The following is a 23493-nucleotide window of genomic DNA, read 5'->3' on the forward strand; positions in this document are numbered from 1 at the left end:
AGTAGGAGGGACAATGTTTTTTTTGACATTAAAGTCCACCTTCTCTCATCTGTTTTTCCAAAATATTCCCAATTCCTGCTTGCCTTGTTTTAAAATGCCAACATGTGTTTAATAGGATGAAACAGAAGAGTGGATTCCACTCGATGGTCTGTAATTCATGCAATTTCTTCTTCTTGTGCAACAGGGGGCGAATTCGCCTTTACAATAGTAGAGTTTTATTTAGTTGGTGTCAGTTAAATTACTATGTTAATGAATGTTTCTACTATCTGAGAAACATATTGGAATAAATATATAATGAGCCAAACTACAGTAATCAATAAGTTATTGTGAAATCACATTCATACACACTCATTATGTAGTATAAAAAAAAATCACAGAAACCTATAATGTACTATGAGTCATCAGAATATTTTCCTGAAAACGATTCTTGATTAAATGTCAACCATTAAAGATGTGTGCATCCAGTGCACCAGATTTAACTGGATCTACATTAATAGAATATCACAGAAATAGAATAATATCTTCTGCCCTCGGCTAAGAGCTTTAGCCTAGCAGCGAGTTAAACATATGGCTCAGTAACCACTCGTGAGGCGTTCTTCAGTTTACTGAACCATTTTACTTTGTAAAACGTGAGAAAAGAACACAATACACAACATTTAGTTTCCATGTAAAACAAACATTCACACTTATTCTGTGTGTAGAATAGCCAACCTGAAGTCTTAACGATAGCAATACACAGTATTTTGAATAGCTACCACAATGCTAAATGATAACATTAGCTTAACTGAGTGAATGGCGTACCGCCTTCAATAACACGAAACGCAAAATGAAAGCACAGTAAACATTCCTAATTGAGCATATGATTAACTTACAGACTATGCCTTTGACAAGCGCAAAAGCTGAGGAAGTAGACGGACTCGACCAAGTGGCGACATGTTTTCATACTCTGCGGCACTTTCACCTCCCGCCAGACGCACTTCCTGCTTCCAAACATACGCCACTAGATGGCAGTGTACGATTAACAACGAACTTAAAATCACTAGATTCTCTTGAAGGCCGAGGTGCCATCACGGGCAGCTGGTTTCAGTAATCAGACTTTGTTTGAGTAAGCCATGCTTTACCCCTTTGTCAGTTTTTGGTTTAGCCAGGACTAGTGGTCAGGACTGCCAAGATGGCAACAGCCAGAGCCTCCACACTTAAAGCTTCACACTGGCACTTCAGAAACCTGTGGGTGATGTCACAGATACTATGCTCTTTTTTTAATTAGTTAGTCTATGGGTTGGACTAGTTTTGAAGCCTGGTCACACCACAAAGTGGGCATAACAAAGTCCATTATGAAAGAGATTTTTACTGGGAGCATGCAACACAACAACTGCTCACAATGCCAAGTGGCAAACCATATCTCTTTAAGCTAGTTCTCTTGGTTGCTAACCAGACAAGAGGTCAACACCATAAACACAATGTATTATTCAACAGGGATATATTAAAGTGGTTGGTGCCACACAGCTGTCACAAACTCTGTCTTGGACCTCTTTGTTTGCGAATGCTCAAAAATGCAAGTTTGCTTGTCACAGTTCACCAAAGTTGAAACACATGTAAAAGAATTTCATGGATTTACTTCCACCACAGCAAGGTTTCTGAAAAGTAACAAAAAATGAACTTGTTTGCAGCTTCACATCCCATCAGCAGTTTTACAGAGGCCTCTGTTGGGCTACAGGGTTTTTAATGTTGGGTACCACAACTGACCACTTTTATTTTCAGTGGAATGCAGCTGAAACTTGAACGTTTCTAGATTACGTGACACTAATTTGTCTGTGGTAGTCATCTATGATGTCACAAAATAAGCATGCATAGAATTTTTTTAATAAGTCAAACCATAAGTGAACTGACTCCAATTAGCTTCACCACTATCTTATATTATTTAAGCTTCTCATCAATATGCCTCTAAATGAACCTCCGACTTCAAAAAACAAACCAAAAACTTTGATAGGTTGTTGTGTAGACTGTGGAACTGAAACCTGAATAGTCAAGTTGAATTTTTTAGAACAGTAAAAAAGAAATGGTTCCCCCTGACAAACACTGGGGACCAGTGATTGGTCATTCATCACTGGGGTCAGTGATTGGTCATTCATCACTGGGGGTCAGTGATTGGTCAGTAGGTATGCACATTCACAGCTCTCTCATGTTTCTGTCTGGCTAAGTTTGCAACAATGTGTTGAATCAAGCTCTTTAAATACATTTGAGTGTGTAGATACTTTTTAGCAGCACATGTTGGATAGGTCTTCTCTCTGGCTCTGGTTGTTCACTGCGTTTGCAGATTGTTTTAACAGGAGTTCCTGACGCCTACTAGTCATTGAGGGAGCCATTACTCATTGTTGAACTGGTTTTCTTTGATTTACAACAAAGAATCTCCCCGCACACACTCCTGTGTTGTTTCTGTGCCGTTTCACTCTTGTGTTTTTGGAGTATTGCAAGTCGACCAACATGTAACCACTAACAATTTTATAGTGGTGACATGGTGATGGCACTGTGCAGAGGTTTAGCAGAGTAGTACACCCCAATTTCTTTATTCAGGCCTCTGCCCTGAGATTCATTTAGTCAAAGTAATGAGAGGGTTGTGTCAGCAGCACTTCTAGATTAAGCAATACACTATAATTCTGGTCAGACTTAATTTCCCTCTACTCTCACATGACATTTGCCACCCACAAAGCTGCTCTCACCAATATGCTCATGCATGCACACACTCCATATGAAGACCAATATATATATATACACACACACACACACACATACACACACACAGTATATATATTATATATACATATATAAATATACACACAACACACAGTATAAATATACACACAACATACAGTATATACTCATTATATATGTATATATAAATAAACATTTTACAAACTTTTTTACTAAGTGTGAATGGCTGCTGTATGTGTGTGAATACAGTCAGAACAGACCGTTTGTGTGTTTAGTGTATTTGTGTGTTGTAATGTGTGTTTGTGTGTTGTAATGTGTGTTTCCTCCAACAGAGGGCGGTCTGCTCTAATTACATCATCACACAAAGTTTCTCCTTCAGCTGACTGAAATCATCAAACTGTGTGTGTGTTTTAAAATGACAAAAATCCCAGAAAGAAATAAAAACGAGAATCAACTTGTTAGTTCACCACCAAGACTGACGACTGCATCTGTTTCTCTTCTTTGGTTATGTAACAGCTGATGATGTGAATGAGGGTGTGTTTGGTGTGTGTGTTGGTGTGTGTTGATGTGTGTGTGTTGGTGTGTCTTTCTGGGCCTCCTCCAGCGTCACAGTTCCTCGTGAATGAGGAACCCTCTCGGTGCCCACAGCGTGAATGAACGACTGTGTGGAGTTGATGGGAAAACTTTCCCAGTGTCCTTAGTGGCGCAGGCCTGTGAGGTGGGAGGCTGTTACCTAGCAGCGTCTCCTGTTTCTCCAAAAACTTCACAGTCTGAGACAGACGGAGAGGACAGCAGGAAGTCTGATTGTCTTCATGTAATCACAGATATTTTAAAAGAAAAGAAGCAGCTCTCTGATTGGCCAGCAGGTTCACAGATCTGATCCCATCAGGACTTTTCAGTGACACAGAAATATTTAAACTTCTATTTACCGACAGTAAGAGCAACATTTGTCGTGAGATGTCCTTGCTGAGATGTCCTCACATGTATATAAATGTCCCCACGTGTATATAAATGTCCTCACTGTATATAAATGTCCTCACATGTATATAAATGTCTTGACATATATGTAAATGTACTCACTGTATATAAATGTCCTCACATGTACATAAATGTCCTCAATGTATATAAATGTCCTTTACATGTATATAAATGTCCTCACATGTATATACATGTCCTCACATGTATATAAATGTCCTCACATGTACATAAATGTCCTCACTGTATATAAATGTCCTTTCCATGTATATAAATGTCCCCACTGTATATAAATGTCCTCACATGTACATAATGTCCTCAATGTATATAAATGTCCTCACATGTATATAACTGTCCTCACATGTACATAAATGTCCTCACATGTATATACATATGTCCTCACATGTATATAAATGTCCTCACATGTATATACATATGTCCTCACATGTATATACATATGTCCTCACATGTGTATAAATGTCCTCACTGTATATAAATGTCCTCACTGTATATAAATGTCCTCACGTGTATATACATATGTCCTCACATGTATATAAATGTCCCCACATGTATGTAAATGTCCTCACATGTATATACATATGTCCTCACATGTATATAAATGTCCTCACATCTACATAAATGTCCTTACATATATATACATATGTCCTCACATGTATATACATATGTCCTCACTGTATATAAATGTCCTCACATGTATATAAATGTCCCCACATGTATGTAAATGTCCTCACATGTATATACATATGTCCTCACATGTATATAAATGTCCTCGCATCTACATAAATGTCCTTACATGTATATACATATGTCCTCACATGTATATACATATGTCCTCACTGTATATAAATGTCCTCACATGTATATAAATGTCCCCACATGTATGTAAATGTCCTCACGTGTATATACATATGTCCTCACTGTATATAAATGTCCTCACTGTATGTAAATGTCCTCACATGTATATACATATGTCCTCACATGTATATAAATGTCCCCACATGTATGTAAATGTCCTCACATGTATATAAATGTCCTCACATGGTTATACATATGTCCTCACATGTATATAAATGTCCCCACATGTATGTAAATGTCCTCACATATATATACATATGTCCTCACATGTATATAAATGTCCTCACATCTGCATAAATGTCCTTACATGTATATACATATGTCCTCACATGTATATACATATGTCCTCACTGTATATAAATGTCCTCACATGTATATAAATGTCCCCACATGTATGTAAATGTCCTCACATGTATATACATATGTCCTCACATGTATGTAAATGTCCTCACATGTATATACATATGTCCTCACATGTATATAAATGTCCTCACATGTATGTTTATAAACTATACACTATAAATATATATATAGACAAACTGTGGTACCGTTTGCAGCTGCTCATCAGTTCTCGGTGAAGCTCCTGGTGACTTTTTGAAGCTTTGACGGGGTTCAGAAGTTTTTTGGGCTTGATGAGGTCGCTGTCCTCGTCGTCCTCCAGGTAGTCTGGTTGGGGGACGTAGCTGGACACGGGGGACGGTTTCCTGTGGACTCCCTCAGACCGGTGCTGCTGCAGGTCTGCATACGCCGAAGCTGCAGACACACGGACAGAATCAGGAGGACTCTTAGATTCAGTGGATTCAAAATGACTTCCTGCTCTGCGGAGGATGAACCCTTTAGACTCCATTGCTCTAGCGCCACCCTCTGGACAAACCACATATTTAGCTAAGAAGTGACTGAACAGCCTGTAGGTGGCCCCGGCATGTTTTTAGACATGAAGTTGAGTTCTTGTACTGAGGTCTTGTCTGTCCCTCTGTGAGCGTCTGTCCTGGTCTGTCTGACAGAATAAAGGGCAGATTAACAGGCATCTGATCCGACGCCTCAGATATTCTGGGAGACACAGATCACATTTCATACAGTTCACTTCACACAATGACCTCTTTCTCAAGTGCAACCAGAGACCAGCGTCCAGCGCTGCTTCATATTTCACAAAAATGACCTGGGCGTGGTCAGAAATCATAAACAAAAGTATGTGGGCTGAGGTCCTTATTGGCTACCGTCTGCAGCCGGTCCAGAACTCTGCTGCAAGTTCAGGATTGATTTGAAGCTTCTGGTTCTGACATACAGTATAGAGCGCTGCTGGGTCAGTAGATTTGGTTCTGACTGGATGGTTTTTACAGCAATGCTCTCTGGGACTCGTAGTTGTCTTGTGTCCTGAAGTTGTTCAGGACTTTAACTGTATTTCAGAGGACTGATGGAGGAAGCATAGGCTGATTTCAGTATTCTGTGGTTTCATATTGATTTAAAACAGGACGTGCAAACTAACCCGTCTCTGGAGTTTATCGACGTCTCTGTGAAAGCTGTTATCCTGTTACAACTGTCTGACTCTACCTCAGCCAGGAGGAAATGAGATCACATTACATCATGTCAGAGGATAATGTCTGAAAAATAATTCATAAATCAAATCAAAGCTGCTGCTGCAGAGAGTTAATCTGAAACCAAAACTCTGAGATGAAGAATAAAACTCATCCTGAACCTTCTCGTTTTACAAACTGCATGATGGTGATGACTCCAGCCTGAATAAATATTCTTCATATTCTTTCTTTACAAATCAAATTAAAATTCAACCAAACTCTACAAACTAAAGAAGAGACACTTCAGACTGAACAAAGAGGCGTTATCATGGTTCAAACACGGCAGGTTAAAGTCTGCTTTACGTAAACACTCGGGTCATGAACCGACATGTTCCAAAAGTAAAACTATCGATCAGTGCAGAGGAAAACAAGAACATGAAAACAAAACACCTCAAAACTAAAATGAAATGAGTGAAACCCACCCAATTAATACTGGTCCAAACCAGGACTAAACCACAGGGTACTGGTCCAAACCAGGACTAAACCACAGGGTACTGGTCCAAACTAGGACTAAACCACAGGGTCTTGGTCCAAACCAGGACCAAACCACAGGGTACTGGTCCAAACTAGGACTAAACCACAGGGTACTGGTCCAAACTAGGACTAAACCACAGGATCTTGGTCCAAACTAGGACTAAACCACAGGGTTTTGGTCCAAACCAGGACTAAACCACAGGGTACTGGTCCAAACTAGGACTAAACCACAGGATACTGATCCAAACCAAGACTTAACCACAGGGTACTGGACCAAACTAGGACTAACCACAGGGTACTGGTCCTAACCACAACTAAACCACGGAATATTAAATCAAATAAAATCAAATTTTATTTGTGTAACCCAAAGTCACAAAGTCCATTTTCCTCTGAGGCTTTACAATCTGTACAGGGAGTGACACCCTCTGTCCTTAGACCCTTGAATATCGGTCCAAACCAGGACTAAACCACAGGATATCAGTCCAAACCAGGACTAAACCACAGGATATCGGTCCAAACCAAACAGCAGAACGTTGATCGGGTTCTTTAAAGTATTTTTGTGTTTTTTACTCAAATAATTAAGAAAACAATAAAATCTGATGAAATATTTAAAAAGTTTGATTTTACTTTACACACAGTACACACGCAGTACATACACAATACACACAGTATACACAGTATACACACAATAACAGAATAAGTCTTGATAAAAAGCTTGAGGAGGATCCAGATTCTGGTTCTGGTTCTGGTTCTGAGTCTTCTTACCAGACTTTACCATCCCTTCCCTGGACTGTTCAGGTCTGCTGCCGGTCCTCTGCTCCATGTGAATCTGGTCCTGGACTGTACCTCTCCTCTGATCCACGTGAACCTGGTCCTGGACTCTTCCGGTCCTCTGATCAACGTGAACCTGGTCCTGGACTGTGCCGGTCCTCTGATCCACGTGAACCTGGTCCTGGACTTTTCCGGTCCTCTGATCAACGTGAACCTGGTCCTGGACTGTGCCGGTCCTCTGATCCACGTGAACCTGGTCCTGGACTCTTCCGGTCCTCTGATCAACGTGAACCTGGTCCTGGACTGTGCCGGTCCTCTGATCCACGTGAACCTGGTCCTGGACTCTTCCGGTCCTCTGATCAACGTGAACCTGGTCCTGGACTGTGCCGGTCCTCTGATCCACGTGGACCTTGTCCTGGACTGTGCCAGTCCTCTGATCCACGTTAACCTGGTCCTGGACTCTTCCAGTCCTCTGATCCACGTGAACCTGGTCCTGGACTCTTCCGGTCCTCATGTGTAGAGCTCCTCTCCTCCTGACTGAATCATGCTGAGTGTGAAACAACAACGGTCACATGATCCTCTCAGAGTTTCCCTGACGCCTCCCCTCCACACTCTCCTCCTCCTCTTCTTCATCCTCCTCTTCCTCCTCATACTCCTCTTCTTCCTCATACTCCTTTTCTTTCTCCTTCTCCTCCTCCTCTTCTTCCTACTCGTTCTCTCCTCTTCTTCCACCTCTTCCTCTTCCTCCTCCTCTTCATCCTCCTCTTCCTCCTCCTCCTCTTCTTCTTCCTCCTCTTCCTCCTCATACTCCTTTTTCTTCCTCCTTCTCCTCCTCTTCATCATGTTCTTCTTCCTCCTATTCCTCCTCCTCCTCTTCATACTCCTTTTCTTCATCCTTCTCCTCTTCCTCTTCCTCTTCATCCTCCTCTTCCTCCTCCTCCTCCTTTTTCTTCCTCCTCCTCCTCTTCAGCATGTTCTTCTTCCTCCTCTTCCTCCTCCTCTTCTTCCTCCTCCTCTTCCTCCTCATACTCCTTTTTCTTCCTCCTTCTCCTCCTCCTCCTCTTCATCATGTTCTTCTTCCTCCTTTTCCTCCTCCTCCTCTTCATACTCCTTTTCTTCATCCTTCTCCTCTTCCTCTTCATCTTCCTCTTCCTCCTCCTCCTCCTCCTCCTTTTTCTTCCTCCTTCTCCTCCTCCTCCTCCTCTTCATCATGTTCTTCTTCCTCCTCTTCCTCCTCCTCCTCTTCATACTCCTTTTCTTCATCCTTCTCCTCTTCCTCTTCCTCCTCCTCTTCATCCTCCTCCTCCTCCTCTTCTTCCTCCTCCTCTTCCTCCTCATACTCCTTTTTCTTCCTCCTTCTCCTCCTCCTCCTCTTCATCATGTTCTTCTTCCTCCTCCTCCTCTTCATCCTTCTCTTCTTACTCCTCTTTCTCTTCCAGTTGTAACAGCAGCTAACAGACTGAGCTAACAGCAGCTAACAGACTGAGCTAACAGCAGCTAACAGACTGAGCTAACAGTAGCTAACAGACTGAGCGAACAGACTGAGCTGACAGACTGAGCTAACAGTAGCTAACAGACTGAGCTAACAGACTGAGCTAACAGTAGCTAACAGACTGAGCTAACAGCAGCTAACAGACTGAGCTAAAAGTAGCTAACAGACTGAGCTAACAGCAGCTAACAGACTGAGCTAACAGCAGCTAACAGACTTTTAAACAACGTTTAAATCGTGTCTGTAGCTTTAAATCTCGTCACGTATCCGCGCCTTCTAATCATGGACATGTGGTCCATGACAGACACATCACAGGCCAACACACGGCGAGCGGCGAGCCTGGACAGCCAATCAGAGGTCAGCATTGTTGTCAGTCAGACGGTAACCTGAGAGGGACAAACTCACCTTTGGGGTGCGTTCCATTTTTCACACACTGCTGACTCAGCGGAGGCTCGTGGGCGACGTTGTATGCCTTCTGCAACCAGAGAAGAAGACACATAGGAAGTCATCATCAACACCTGCCACCTGCACTACACTACCCACAATGCAATTGGACCACCGTCAGTCAGGATGGGGACTGTGTGTCAGAGTGTTCCTCCACCTCCTCCACCTCCTCCACCCCCTCCCGTGTCTCCCCTCCCCTCTCAGTTGGACGCTGTCCTCTGTCTCTGAATGGACTTTGTGTTGGTTGCTAGGAGACGACATCAGACTTCAGCATGGTGACAAGGCCCTCACTGTCTCAGTGGGTGGGGGTGTGATGGAGGGTGGGGGCGGGGTCTGGTGATGGATGTTGATGAAGCTGATCTGAGAACGCTCTGTTAGCTTAGCTTAGCACAAAGTCTGGAAACAGGTGGAAACAGCTAGCCTGGCTCTGTCCAAGTGTTCCCTGTGTGTGTTAGAGCGCCCCCCAGTGGTCAGCTGCTGTCAGTGCAGCGAGTCAGTCAACTTTATTTTTCATGTCACATTATATTTATATGTTTATATATATTACATCAAACTACAAACTTTAAATTTAACTTATTAAAATAAACTTTAAAGAGCTGATCTGAGGACAGTCTGACCTCTGCTGGATATACAGCGACACGACACTGTGACATCACACTGTGACATCACGCTGTGACATCACGCTGTGACATGACGCTGTGACATCACACTGTGACATGACGCTGTGACATGACGCTGTGACATCACGCTGTGACATCACACTGTGACATGACGCTGTGACATCACGCTGTGACATCACGCTGTGACATGACGCTGTGACATGACGCTGTGACATCACGCTGTGACATCACGCTGTGACATGACGCTGTGACATCACGCTGTGACATCACGCTGTGACATGACGCTGTGACATCACGCTGTGACATCACGCTGTGACATGACGCTGTGACACCACGCTGTGACATCACGCTGTGACATGACGCTGTGACACGACGCTGTGACATCACGCTGTGACATGACGCTGTGACATGACGCTGTGACATCACGCTGTGACATCACGCTGTGACATCACGCTGTGACATCACGCTGTGACATCACGCTGTGACATCACGCTGTGACATCACGCTGTGACATCACGCTGTGACATCACGCTGTGACATCACGCTGTGACATCACGCTGTGACATCACGCTGTGACATCACGCTGTGACATCACGCTGTGACATCACGCTGTGACATCACGCTGTGACATCACGCTGTGACATCACGCTGTGACATCACGCTGTGACATCACGCTGTGACATGATGCTGTGACATCACGCTGTGACATCACACTGTGACATCACATTGTGACATCACGCTGTGACATGACGTTGTGACATCACACTGTGACATCACACTGTGACATCACATTGTGACATGATGCTGTGACATCACACTGTGACATCACGCTGTGACATCACGCTGTGACATCACACTGTGACATCACACAGCAGGTTCTCCTGTTAGAGTTTGACAGGTCACTTTCGAGTTACTCTGAGAAGTACTCGATTACTTCTCAGATCAGATCCGGTCTGTCTGTCAGATCTTTCAACATCACACCTGTCTCACACATTGTCCTGTGTCATACATGGACCTGTCTCACATGGACCTGTCTCACACATGGTTCTGTCTCACATGGACATGTTTCACATGGACCTGTCTCACACATGGTTCTGTCTCTCACATGGACCTGTCTCACACATGGTTCTGTCTCACATGGAACTGTCTCACATAGACATGTTTCACATGGACCTGTCTCACACATGGTTCTGTCTCTCACATGGACCTGTCTCACACATGGTTCTGTCTCACATGGCTCTGTCTCACATGGACATGTTTCACATGGACCTGTCTCACACATGGTTCTGTCTCTCACATGGACCTGTCTCACACATGGTTCTGTCTCACATGGACCTGTCTCACACATTGTCCTGTCTCACATGGTTCTGTCTCACATGGTTCTGTCTCATATAGACCTGTCTCACACATTGTCCTGTCTCACATGGTTCTGTCTCACATGGACCTGTCCCTTACATGGACCTCTCTCACACATGGTTCTGTCTCACATGGACCTGTCTCACATGGTTTTGTTTCACATAGACCTGTCTCACATGGTTCTGTCTCACATAGACCTGTCTCACACATTGTCCTGTCTCACATGGTTCTGTTTCACATAGACCTGTCTCACATGAACCTGTCCCTTACATGGACCTCTCTCACACATGGTTCTGTCTCACATGGACCTGTCTCACATGGTTCTGTCTCACATAGACCTGTCTCACACATTGTCCTGTCTCACATGGTTCTGTTTCACATAGACTTGTCTCACATGGTTCTGTCTCACATAGACCTGTCTCACACATCGTCCTGTCTCACATGGTTCTGTTTCACATGGACCTGTCTCACATGGTTCTGTCTCACATGAACCTGTCCCTTACATGGACCTGTCTCACACATTGTCCTGTCTGTTGTCCACCTGCTGCTGCTCGCAGTATAAATAGACTCTGATTCGCTGTCAGCCGGCCACCCTGCTGTCAGCTGTTAGTCACCATGGCAACAAACACACCCCAACACGCCTGAACAGGTGCTTAAATATTTGTCGTGTTTCTCCGGTTAGAGTTTGATGGGTCATTTTCCAGTTACTCTGAGAAGTACTCGATTACTTCTCAGAGTATAAATTGTGAATTAAAGTGACAGCTAGCTGCTTCCTGCAGGATCATGTTTCAGCTCTCCGGCGCCCCCTGAGGACGCTTTAGTCTTTGTTCTGATCAGATCTGGTTCAATGTCTCAACTTAGTCAAACAAACTATAAACTGTATATAAAAATAGTTTATTTGGATTCTGGTGTTCGGTCCGGCCGAGTCCACTGGAAGGTCGACGCTGGCATTAGCTCATAGCACTAGCTGCTCTGCATAGCGGTGGAGGTGTAACGCACGCTCGCTATTGGCTGCTGTAAACACCAATCAACATCCACGACAAGCCCCTCCCTGACTCACTTCTGGAGCCAGCCTCAAGTGGACGTTTGAGGAACTGCAGCTTGCATCGTAAACATTTTAGCATGCTAGCTCATATGTGAACGTCTGGAGCCAGTCAGTCCTTCAGAGCGCACTGATGATGTCAGAGTGAACTGATGATGTCAGAGCGCACTGATGATGTCAGAGTGAACTGATGATGTCAGAGTGAACTGATGATGTCAGAGCGCACTGATGATGTCAGAGTGAACTGCAGTTAACTCACTGACCTTCTTCCCGTACACGGCGCCCATCCTCCTCCGTCCTGTTTGTTTGTTCACTCTCTTCTTCTTCTCTTCTTTTTTCTGCAACACTTCTTCTTCTCCCAGCAGCCCCTCCCCCTCCTCCCTGTCGTACCCCGCCACCTGGCAGCCTGACAGCTCGCACACTGGGGTCAGTTAACCCGCTAAACTCTGAGGCAGCTTCATAACACTGAACCAAGACCAGACCGGGTCAGGAGAAGAAAGGTGAACCAGTTAGACTGTGAGGAAGAGGAGGAGGAGGAGCAGCAGGAGGAGGAGCAGGAGGAGGAGCAGGAGTAGGAGGAGCAGCAGGAGGAGCAGGAGTAGGAGGAGCAGCAGGAGGAGTAGGAGGAGCAGGAGTAGGAGGAGCAGCAGGAGGAGGAGGAGGAGCAGGAGGTGTCACAGCCACCTGTTACTGGCTGACTGTGTGCCGTCAGCTGTGAGGAGTTAAGACGCTCTGATTGGATTAGAGTAATCTGTGACTCGCTGCAGGAGTCACATGGTGCTTTAGCCTGTTAGCTTAGCACTGCTAATATCAGGTTAGCGTTCAAACAGGAAGTCACATTCAGACGAGCTCAACACGTTTATTCATGAAACATCAACGAGTCTGACAGATAAAGAAAGTTTCATTTATTCAGAAATCAAACAGAACACAACTACAGCAGCAGAACTCAGGGATGGTTCAGGACTCACCTGAGCCTGGACTCACCTGAGCCTGGACTCAGCACTAACTATAAGCTCTATCAAGGAAGAGAACATCTTCAGTCTACTCTTAAAGGTGATGACCGTGTCTGCCTCAAGAACCCAGCAGAGTTCTGGAGGGGTAGTAAGGTTCTATGAGCTGATCCTGGTTCAGTGACATCATCCAGACGACACGTCAAAGACGCGTTTGATGTTTTTTATGATGTTGGTGAAATGAGTTTAACGTGGACGTTAGAGAGAGACAGCTGCTGTGATTGGACGAACGTGACGAGGTCGTCGTGACGCCGTCGATGCTCCATACGGTGAACTTCCTGTTGAAGCAGCCTCAGACAGGAAGAGCCGAGGTCTTCATCACATTGATGATGTCATACAGTAACTATGTCACTTTAAGGTTTTCACATTTGGACGATAGTCTCTGAACGTTTGTTGAATGTTTGCTAAATGTTTTCTGAACGTTTGCTGACTGTAAACATGAGAACAGGTGAGTGAGTGAATAACTCCACAGAGGCGGTCTGACTTCACACGGATTGTATTTACAGAATAAATTAAATACTCAAACGTGATTGGCTGACGTTTGCAGACTGTGATCACATGATTTAATGTTTCAGGACCCCCATCCTCCTGACGACCCAGTCCAGTCTCTACTGGTCCGGTCCGGCTGGGCTCTCGGCCTCGTCGTGGCTCGGGCCCGACATCTGCATGAAGAGCTCCCTCAGCTCTGTGATGTCATCGTTCAGGGGCGGGGCCGAGTGCTGCTCGCGCTCCTCGATGAAATCCCACAGACGGACGCTATTCATGAACTGACCAATAGAAACAAAGCATGGTTAGAAACTACAAATCCCAGCAGAGGACTACAAACTGAACCAAAGAGACGGTTCTGACCCGCACGTTCCCCTCGGAGCTCAGCTGCTTCCTCGGGCGGTCTGGTTCTGCTCGGCTTCCATCTGGGAAGGCGTGAAGATACAAACACTTCCCCCCGAAAGGACACGAACCCCGACCCAGATCGAAGTACTTACAGGACTTCTTACTGCAAAGACACAACAGAACCTGTCAGACTGGGTCCAGATCCAGATCTAATCAGATCTTGATCAGAATCCGACTCACCTTACTCCGGACTTGAAGAGTTCTATGAGGTGGTCTTTGTCGTCCTGGTCTTCGACCCAGTACACCGACGGGATGACGAACTCTGAGGTGACCCGACACTCCGGACACGACCTGAGAGACAGAGAGACACCCGTGATGACCTCACAGATCCCGTGATGACCTCACAGACCCTAACCCTGACCCGGTCAGACCCAGTCCTGGTCCTGGACCTGGCTCCTGTGGTCTTACTTGATGATCTTGTTGCTGAAGCTCCGGGTGCAGCGCCACTGTCGGATGCAGGACAGACAGAAGGTGTGACAGCACGAAGACAGAATCCCGAAACGGCGGTCCGACGGGTTCAGCTTCTGGACTACCACCTCCATACAGATGGAGCACACCTGGACAACAATGGCAACCGTCACCGGGGCTGTCACCATGGCAACTAGACAATCAGAACCTCAACCAGAACCTCAACCACCAAATGAACCGACCTTATCCTGACTGAGCTGAGCCGCAAATGCCTTCTCCATGTCAGCCTCAAAGGACAGCAGACACATCTGAGACAGACAGGTGAGAGAGAGAGAGAGACAGGTGAGAGAGAGAGACAGACAGGTGAGAGAGAGAGAGAGACACAGGTGAGAGAGAGAGACAGACAGGTGAGAGAGAGAGAGAGAAAGACAATGTTGGTGTTAGCGTTGTTTAACATTGTAGCGTTAGTGTAGCGTTAGTGTGCCGTTAGTGTAGCGTTGGTGTAACGTTGGTGTAACGTTGGTGTAACGTTAGTGTAGCGTTAGTGTGGCGTTAGTGTAGCGTTGGTGTAACGTTGGTGTAACGTTGGTGTAGCGTTGGTGTAACGTTGGTGTAGCGTTGGTGTAACGTTGGTGTAGCGTTGGTGCAGCGTTGGTGTAGCGTTGGTATAGTGTTGGTGTAACGTTGGTGTAACGTTGGTGTAACGTTGGTGTAGCGTTGGTGTAACGTTGTGGGTTGCCGTGCACACCTTCTCGTGCGCTCTCCTCTGCTCGGGGTCTTGTGGATGGAGCACCTGCAGCCCGCACACCTCACACAGGTCGCCATGGAGATACGTACAGTTGTCTCCATAGTAACAGTGTCCGGCGGCAGCATAGGGACACAGCTGGGGGAGGTTCTGATAAGCCCCGCCCACTGGGCGAGGGGCTTCAGAGAGTAAACAAACATCAGCTGTTAGACTGATTACATCACAGACCACGACCAGCCAATCACAGCACATTGTTCTCTCACCTGGTTCCGGTGCCGAGGCGTCCAGACCCGTCCTGATGGCGTCCACGTATGTCTGAGGAGACGCCACCGCCGCTGTGACCTCTGACCCCAAACTGTCTGATGGACCCCCAAACATACTGTCTACAGCCAGGACTGAGACAGACAGGCAGACAGACAGTTAGAGAGACAGGCAGACAGACAGTTAGAGAGACAGGCAGACAGTTAGAGACAGACAGACGGACAGTTAGAGAGACAGACAGGCATACAGTTAGAGAGACAGGCAGGCAGTTAGAGAGACAGACAGACAGGCAGGCAGACAGTTAGAGAGACAGACAGACAGGCAGACAGTTAGAGAGACAGACAGACAGGCAAACAGACAGTTAGAGAGACAGACAGACAGACAGTTAGAAAGACAGACAGACAGACAGGCAGGCAGTTAGAGAGACAGACAGACAGGCAGACAGTTAGAGAGACAGACAGACAGTTAGAGACAGACAGAGAGACAGACAGGCAGACAGTTAGAGAGACAGACAGACAGGCAGACAGTTAGAGAGACAGACAGTTAGAGAGAGACAGGCAGGCAGGCAGACAGACAGTTAGAGAGACAGACAGGCAGGCAGGCAGACAGACAGTTAGAGAGACAGACAGACAGTTAGAGAGACAGACAAACAGGCAGACAGACAGTTAGACAGACAGACAGACAGACAGACAGGCAGACAGTTAGAGGGACAGACAGACAGGCAGACAGTTAGAGGGACAGACAGACAGAGAGACAGACAGACAGTTAGAGAGACAGACAGGCAGACAGACAGTTAGAAAGACAGACAGACAGGCAGGCAGTTAGAGAGACAGACAGACAGGCAGACAGTTAGAGAGACAGACAGTTAGAGAGAGACAGACAAACAGGCAGACAGACAGTTAGACAGACAGACAGACAGGCAGGCAGGCAGTTAGAGAGACAGACAGACAGGCAGACAGACAGTTAGACAGACAGACAGGCAGACAGGCAGACAGACAGTTAGACAGACAGACAGACAGGCAGACAGTTAGAGGGACAGACAGACAGACAGACAGGCAGACAGACAGTTAAAGAGACAGAGAGACAGTTAGAGAGACAGACAGGCAGACAGACAGTTAGAGAGACAGAGAGACAGTTAGAGAGACAGACAGGCAGACAGACAGTTAGAGAGACAGACAGACAGACAGACAGTTAGAGAGACAGACAGACAGACAGACAGTCACCTCTTTCTCTCATAACCAGCGTCTTCTTCGCTCCACCTCTGACTGAAGCTCCGCCTCCAGCCCCTCCCACACCTGCCTGATCCTCTGAAGCTCCACCCCCTCCTCTGGATGAAGATTTGATGTGATCGTACCTGCACACAGGAAGTGATGTCACCGTTTGACCTCACCGTCAGCTGTGTGAGGTGTGTGTGAGGTGTGTGTGAGCCGTGTGTGAGGCGTGTGTGAGAGGTGTGTGAGGCGTGTGTGAGAGGTGTGTGAGGCGTGTGTGAGAGGTGTGTGAGGCGTGTGTGAGGTGTGTGTCAGGTGTGTGTCAGGTGTGTGTCAGGTGTGTGTGAGCTGTGTGTGAGCTGTGTGTGAGGCGTGTGTGAGGCGTGTGTGAGCTGTGTGTGAGGTGTGTGTGAGCTGTGTGTGAGGGGTGTGTGAGGCGTGTGTGAGGCGTGTGTGAGCTGTGTGTGAGGCGTGTGTGAGCTGTGTGTGAGCTGTGTGTGAGCTGTGTGTGAGGGGTGTGTGAGGCGTGTGTGAGGCGTGTGTGAGCCGTGTGTGAGGCGTGTGTGAGGCGTGTGTGAGCTGTGTGTGAGGCGTGTGTGAGGCGTGTGTGAGGTGTGTGAGGCGTGTGTGAGGTGTGTGTGAGGCGTGTGTGAGGCGTGTGTGTGAGCTGTGTGTGAGGTGTGTGTGAGGTGTGTGTGAGAGGTGCGTGTGAGAGGTGCGTGTGTGAGGCGTGTGTGAGGCGTGTGTGAGGTGTGTGTGAGGCGTGTGTGAGCTGTGTGTGAGGCGTGTGTGAGGCGTGTGTGAGCTGTGTGTCAGGTGTGTGTGTGAGCTGCGTGTCAGGTGTGTGTCAGGTGTGTGTGAGCTGCGTGTCAGGTGTGTGTCAGGTGTGTGTGAGCTGCGTGTCAGGTGTGTGTCAGGTGTGTGCGTGAGGTGTGTGTCAGGTGTGTGCGTGAGGTGTGTGTGTGAGCTGCGTGTCAGGTGTGTGTGAGGCGTGTGTGAGGCGTGTGTGAGCTGTGTGTCAGGTGTGTGTCAGGTGTGTGTCAGGTGTGTGTGAGCTGCGTGTCAGGTGTGTGTCAGGTGTGTGTGAGCTGCGTGTCAGGTGTGTGTCAGGTGTGTGTGAGCTGCGTGTCAGGTGTGTGTCAGGTGTGTGCGTGAGGTGTGTGTCAGGTGTGTGCGTGAGGTGTGTGTGTGAGCTGCGTGTCAGGTGTGTGTGAGGCGTGTGTGAGGCGTGTGTGAGCTGTGTGTCAGGTGTGTGTGTGAGCTGCGTGTCAGGTGTGTGTCAGGTGTGTGTGAGCTGCGTGTCAGGTGTGTGTCAGGTGTGTGTGAGCTGCGTGTCAGGTGTGTGTCAGGTGTGTGCGTGAGGTGTGTGTCAGGTGTGTGCGTGAGGTGTGTGTGTGAGCTGCGTGTCAGGTGTGTGTGAGGCGTGTGTGAGGCGTGTGTGAGCTGTGTGTCAGGTGTGTGTCAGGTGTGTGTCAGGTGTGTGCGTCAGGTGTGTGTGTGAGCTGCGTGTCAGGTGTGTGTGAGGCGTGTGTGAGGCGTGTGTGAGCTGTGTCAGGTGTGTGCGTGAGGTGTGTGTCAGGTGTGTGTCAGGTGTGTGTGAGCTGCGTGTCAGGTGTGTGTCAGCTGTGTGTGAGCTGCGTGTCAGGTGTGTGTCAGGTGTGTGTGAGGTGTGTCACCTGCAGCGCTCCCCGTAGGCACACACTCCCCTCTGGTAGAACTTGCAGATGGTGGAGGGCTTGCTGGTGTTGGGGTCGTGGGAGAACAGACAGCGGCTGCCCTCTCTGCACACGCCGTGGAGGAAGTACCTGAGGCACAGCACACCTGTCACACCTGCTCACAGGAAGTGACGTCACAGCGCCCCACAAAATACACCCGGGTACCAAGCCTGCTCTGTGATTGGCCAACAGGGTGTTTATTGGTGATTACCATGGAAACGGAGCAGACGCTTCAGCTCAATGAACCAATCAGGTGATCGATCACCTGACGGGGTTAGCATGGACTGCTAACACACACACACACACACACACACACACACACACACACACACACACACACATATGTGTGTGCGTGTGTGTGTTCACAGATCGGTGTCACGTGTCGAACTTCAAACGAACTGAAGCTAGCAGCTAGCAGCTAGCAGCTAAAAACATTAGCACCAGGCCAACGCGCCACAGCCGGACAGAGAGCGCGAGACAGACAGACAGGTAACAGACAGACAGGTAGCAGACAGACTCACCTGCAGGTCACCTGTTTGGTGCTCATCTTCCTCGCGGAGGAACGGCTGCTTCTCGTTGTCAGGACGGTGTCCCGTTAAAATGCTTCCGATGGACACCATGACGTCACAGCAGGAAGGTTCCGCTGTGACGTGTACGTGACGGTTTATGCGCATGCGCTCAGTTTGGAAACTATAGGAACCACAAGGAACCACAAGGAACCACAAGGAACCCAGCGTCCTGAGAGCGCAGTGTTCTAGAGGGGTAGTAAGGTACTATGAGCTCTTTTAGATAAGATGGTGCCTGACCATGAAGAGCTTTGTAAGTAAGGAGAAGAATTTAAATTCTATTCTAGATTTAACAGGGAGCCAATGCAAGGAAGCCAGAATGGGAGAGATGTGATCTCTGATCTTGGTTCCTGTCAGAACACGTGCAGCAGCATTCTGAATTAACTGCAAAGTCCTCAGAGACTTATTGGAGCAGCCTGATAACAAAGAGTTACAATAGTCCAGCCTTGAAGTAACAAATGCGTGGACTAGTTTTTCTGCATCCGCCTGAGACACAATGCGTCTGATTTTAGCGATGTTACGTAAGTGGAAGAATGCAGTCCTCGAAATTTGTTTTATGTGACGTTAAAGGACAAATCCTGATCAAAAACAACTCCAAGATTCTTTACAGTGGAGCTGGAGGCCAGGGTGATCCCATCTAAAGTAACTAAGTCTCTAGAAAGAGAGTTTCTGAGGTGTTTGGGTCCAATTACAAGAACTTCAGTTTTTTGAGTGATTCCTAATAATGTTCCCTAAAGGAAGCATATATAAACTGAATAGAAGTGGTCCTAGTACAGAACCTTGTGGGATTCCATGACAAACTTTGGTCTGCATGGAGGATTCATCATTGACGTGAACAAACTGAGATCGATCTAAGAAATACGACTTCCTTTGATGCCAGTTTGATGTTCTAGTCTCTGTAAAAGAATTTGATGGTCAATGGTGTCAAATGCAGCACTAAGATCTAACAGGACAAGTACAGAGATGAGTCCTTTGTTGACTGGAATGTTTTCTGGGTTGGGTGAGTGAGACTAAGAACAAGACTTTGATGAAGGTTGATGGGAGAAAATATGTAAACTTATAAAAGTTATTCTTGAGAAATTATCCAGAGTTGGTGAATCATCGTTTAAAATGTGTAAAAGTTCAAACTTTTGATTTTATTTCATGAAGCTCCTCCCACGGAGAGGTGGTTATAACTTTGTGAATGAACGTTTGTGGAGTGGTCAGGCGGAGGAGCGTTACAGTTTTCTGAACACACAAATATTTAGACCTGACATGTTAAGTTCCTCGTTTTAATTTTGCTTTGTAATTTTGGAAAGTCAGCAATAACAACAACAACAATAATAATGAGTTCAATAAACACATCAGTTTTTTTGAGTTTCCATCAGCGTCCTGCTGAGGCAAATGTTTTATTTTGTGTAGTTTCTTCTTCTCTTGTTAAATTCACTGCAACTCCACACCGCTCTGCAGGTCAATGCTGGTCTCCATGACGACACAGTCCGAAGGTCACCTGTTCAGACTGAAGCAGGAACAGGTGAGCTGGGTCACATGACTGTCTGTCTGGCACCAACTGGAACCTGATAGGCCGGAGCTGCACAGTGATGTCATCTGATAGGCTGCAACCCGGTGACCAGGTGTAACACAGAGGAGGGTAGAAGAAGAAACAGATACAAGACAGACGAGAGGAAGAGGAGAAGGAGAAAACAAGTCAAAGAGGAGGAGAAGGAGAAAACAAGTCAAAGAGGAGGAGAAGTAGAAAACAAGTCAAAGAGGAGGAGAAAAAAGTAAAGTAAAAGAGTAAAAAGATGAAGGAGGATTGGAGGAGTAAGAAGATGAGTTTTGAGGAGTTTCAAGGAGTTTAGAGGTTTCGAGGAGTTTCAAAAGGTTTGAGGAGCTTCATGGAGATGGACCAGAGCATCATCCGGCTCACTCACTGTGAGAAGGAGATCTTCTGTTTCTCAGTGCCGGATGAGTGTCCGAGCTGTGGGGAGGAGCTGAAGGGGAGCAGGCTGCAGGAGGCGCCGGTCAGCCTCCCATCACCCCTCACCAATGGCCACAAGAGCTCCTGCTGCCTGCTGGTCGCACCTGCACATGACAACTTCAACAGGTAGATACACACAGATTTAAGGTTTAACACTGGTCTGAACCAGTTTGACATCGGTCTGAACCAGTTTGACATCGGTCTGAACCAGTTTAACATCAGTCTGAACCAGTTTAACATCAGTCTGAAACCAGTTTAACATAGGTCTGAACCAGTTTAACATCAGTCTGAACCATGTCTGTAACATAGGTCTGAACCAGTTTAACATCAGTCTGAACCAGTTTATCATCAGTCTGAACCAGTTTAACATCAGTCTGAACCAGTTTAACATCAGTTTGAACCAGTTTATCATCAGTCTGAACCAGTTTAACATCAGTCTGAACCAGTTTAACATCAGTCTGAACCAGTTTAACATAGGTCTGAACCAGTTTAACATCAGTCTGAACCAGTTTATCATCAGTCTGAACCAGTTTAACATCAGTCTGAACCAGTTTATCATCAGTTTGAACCAGTTTATCATCAGTCTGAACCAGTTTAACATCAGTCTGAACCAGTTTAACATCAGTCTGAACCAGTTTAACATCAGTCTGAACCAGTTTAACATCAGTCTGAACCAGTTTATCATCAGTCTGAACCAGTTTAACATCAGTCTGAACCAGTTTAAATCAGTCTGAACCAGTTTATCATCAGTCTGAACCAGTTTACAACATCAGTTCTGAACAGTTTAACATATCGGAACCAGTTTAACATCAGTCTGAACCAGTTTATCATCAGTCTGACCAGTTTATCATCAGTCTGAACCAGTTTAACATCAGTCTGAACCAGTTTAACATCAGTCTGAACCAGTTTAACATCAGTCTGAACCATTACATAGTCTGAACAGTTACACATCTACCAGTATAATGACACTTACCAATGTGAACCATTTAACAGTTTGTTTGTTTAACCTCAGAGACTTTGATGGGACTTCAGATTTGCACTGGGATCTCCAACACTACAGGAGGACTCTGTTTCTGGTCCATTGTCCCCCTTCAGCTGCTCACAGACCATGATGGTCCCAGTCAGTCTGAGCGGGTTCAGGTCTCAGAGTAACTGAATACTCTGTGTGTGTGTGTGTGTGTGTGTGTGTGGTGTGTGTGTTGTGTAGGAAGTTGTGTATAACTACACTACACTCGTGGGCGGGTCCGTCAGGATCACAGTGGGTGGGAGCGCTGTGTCAGTGTCCCTCTGGTCCGACCCGACATGTTCCACCTGCTGGCTCAGTGGGACCAGTACCTGGACCGCTTCTCTGACGGACCCATGTGGGACCCAGCTTGGCACAGGTACCTGTCTGTCTGTCTGTCTGTCTGTCTGTCTGTCTGTCTGTCGTCTCCTAAGGACCTGTCTGTCTGTCTGTCTGTCTCGCCCGATGATCTGTCTGTCCTGTCTGTCTTGTCGGTCTGTTTCTCCTGATGAAACTGTCTGTCTGTCTGTCTGTCAGTCTCCTGATGACCTGTCTGTCTGTCTGTCTGTCTGTCTCCCGATGATCTGTCTGTCTGTCTGTCTGTCTGTCTGTTTGTCTCCTGATGACCTGTCTGTCTGTCTGTCTGTCTCCTGATGACCTGTCTGTCTGTCTGTCTGTCTGTCTCCTGTTGACCTGTCTGTCTGTCTGTCTGTCTCCTGTTGACCTGTCTGTCTGTCTGTCTCCCTCCTGATGACCTGTCTGTCTGTCTGTCTGTCTGTCTGTCTCCTGATGACCTGTCTGTCTCTCAGGTTCCATGACGACGACCATAACTGCTTCACGTTCTGTCTTTTGTTCATCAACGGTGTCCTGGCGGCTGAGGGGCGGAGCTCTCTGAGCAGAGACGCCTTCACGTCCACCTTCATCCTGCCGAGGATGAGGAGAGTGTCCAAGTACAGCACGCTGTACAGACACATCCAGAGAGACAAGTACTACATGGTGGACAGACAGGAGGACAGAGAGGAGGACTGACAGGACAGACAGGAGGACAGAGAGGAGGACTGACAGGACAGACAGGACAGAGAGGAGGACAGAGAGGAGGACAGACAGGACAGACAGGAGGACAGAGAGGAGGACTGACAGGACAGACAGGAGGACAGAGAAGAGGACTGACAGGACAGACAGGAGGACTGACAGGACAGACAGGAGGACAGAGGATAGACAGGAGGACAGAGAGGAGGACTGACAGGACAGACAGGAGGACAGAGAGGAGGACTGACAGGACAGACAGGAGGACACACTTAATTTAGTCCGGTGTTTCCATGGTAACAGTGTTTGAGGATGACTGTTTGTCAATGAATGTGTTTGAAATAAAGTCATGTGATCTCAGACA

At 46.8% G+C, this 23493-nt stretch overlaps 3 protein-coding genes across 3 annotated transcripts in view; 1 reads left to right on the forward strand and 2 right to left on the reverse strand.

The window, feature by feature from the left end:
* LOC104937639 (uncharacterized) overlaps positions 1-8045 on the reverse strand; it is a 30526-nt gene extending 22481 nt beyond the window's left edge. Inside the window, 2 exon segments of the mRNA XM_027279487.1 lie at positions 5112-5316; positions 7377-8045. Coding sequence (XP_027135288.1) covers positions 5112-5316; positions 7377-7896 — 725 coding nt within the window. The 5' untranslated portion in view covers positions 7897-8045.
* A 5709-nt stretch (positions 8046-13754) lies between these two features.
* Positions 13755-19229, reverse strand: mkrn2 (makorin, ring finger protein, 2). The gene is made up of 10 exons (XM_027278947.1): positions 19096-19229; positions 18536-18664; positions 16872-17002; positions 15651-15782; positions 15391-15566; positions 14885-14950; positions 14643-14791; positions 14415-14525; positions 14193-14337; positions 13755-14110 (listed from the first exon to the last, which is right to left on the reverse strand). The coding sequence occupies exons 1-10, from the start codon at positions 19119-19121 to the stop codon at positions 13952-13954; spliced, it is 1224 nt and encodes a 407-aa protein (XP_027134748.1). The 5' UTR covers positions 19122-19229; the 3' UTR covers positions 13755-13951.
* A 3-nt stretch (positions 19230-19232) lies between these two features.
* Positions 19233-23202, forward strand: LOC104918743 (MKRN2 opposite strand protein). Its single transcript, XM_027279488.1, has 5 exons — positions 19233-19344; positions 20590-21226; positions 22113-22176; positions 22322-22482; positions 22913-23202. Exons 2-5 carry the CDS (start codon positions 21018-21020, stop codon positions 23130-23132), a joined length of 654 nt encoding a protein of 217 aa, XP_027135289.1. The 5' UTR covers positions 19233-19344; positions 20590-21017; the 3' UTR covers positions 23133-23202.
* Positions 23203-23493: the final 291 nt, after the last annotated feature.

This window comes from Larimichthys crocea, chromosome VI, assembly GCF_000972845.2.
Source record: "Larimichthys crocea isolate SSNF chromosome VI, L_crocea_2.0, whole genome shotgun sequence".
Classification (NCBI taxonomy): Eukaryota; Metazoa; Chordata; class Actinopteri; family Sciaenidae; genus Larimichthys; species Larimichthys crocea.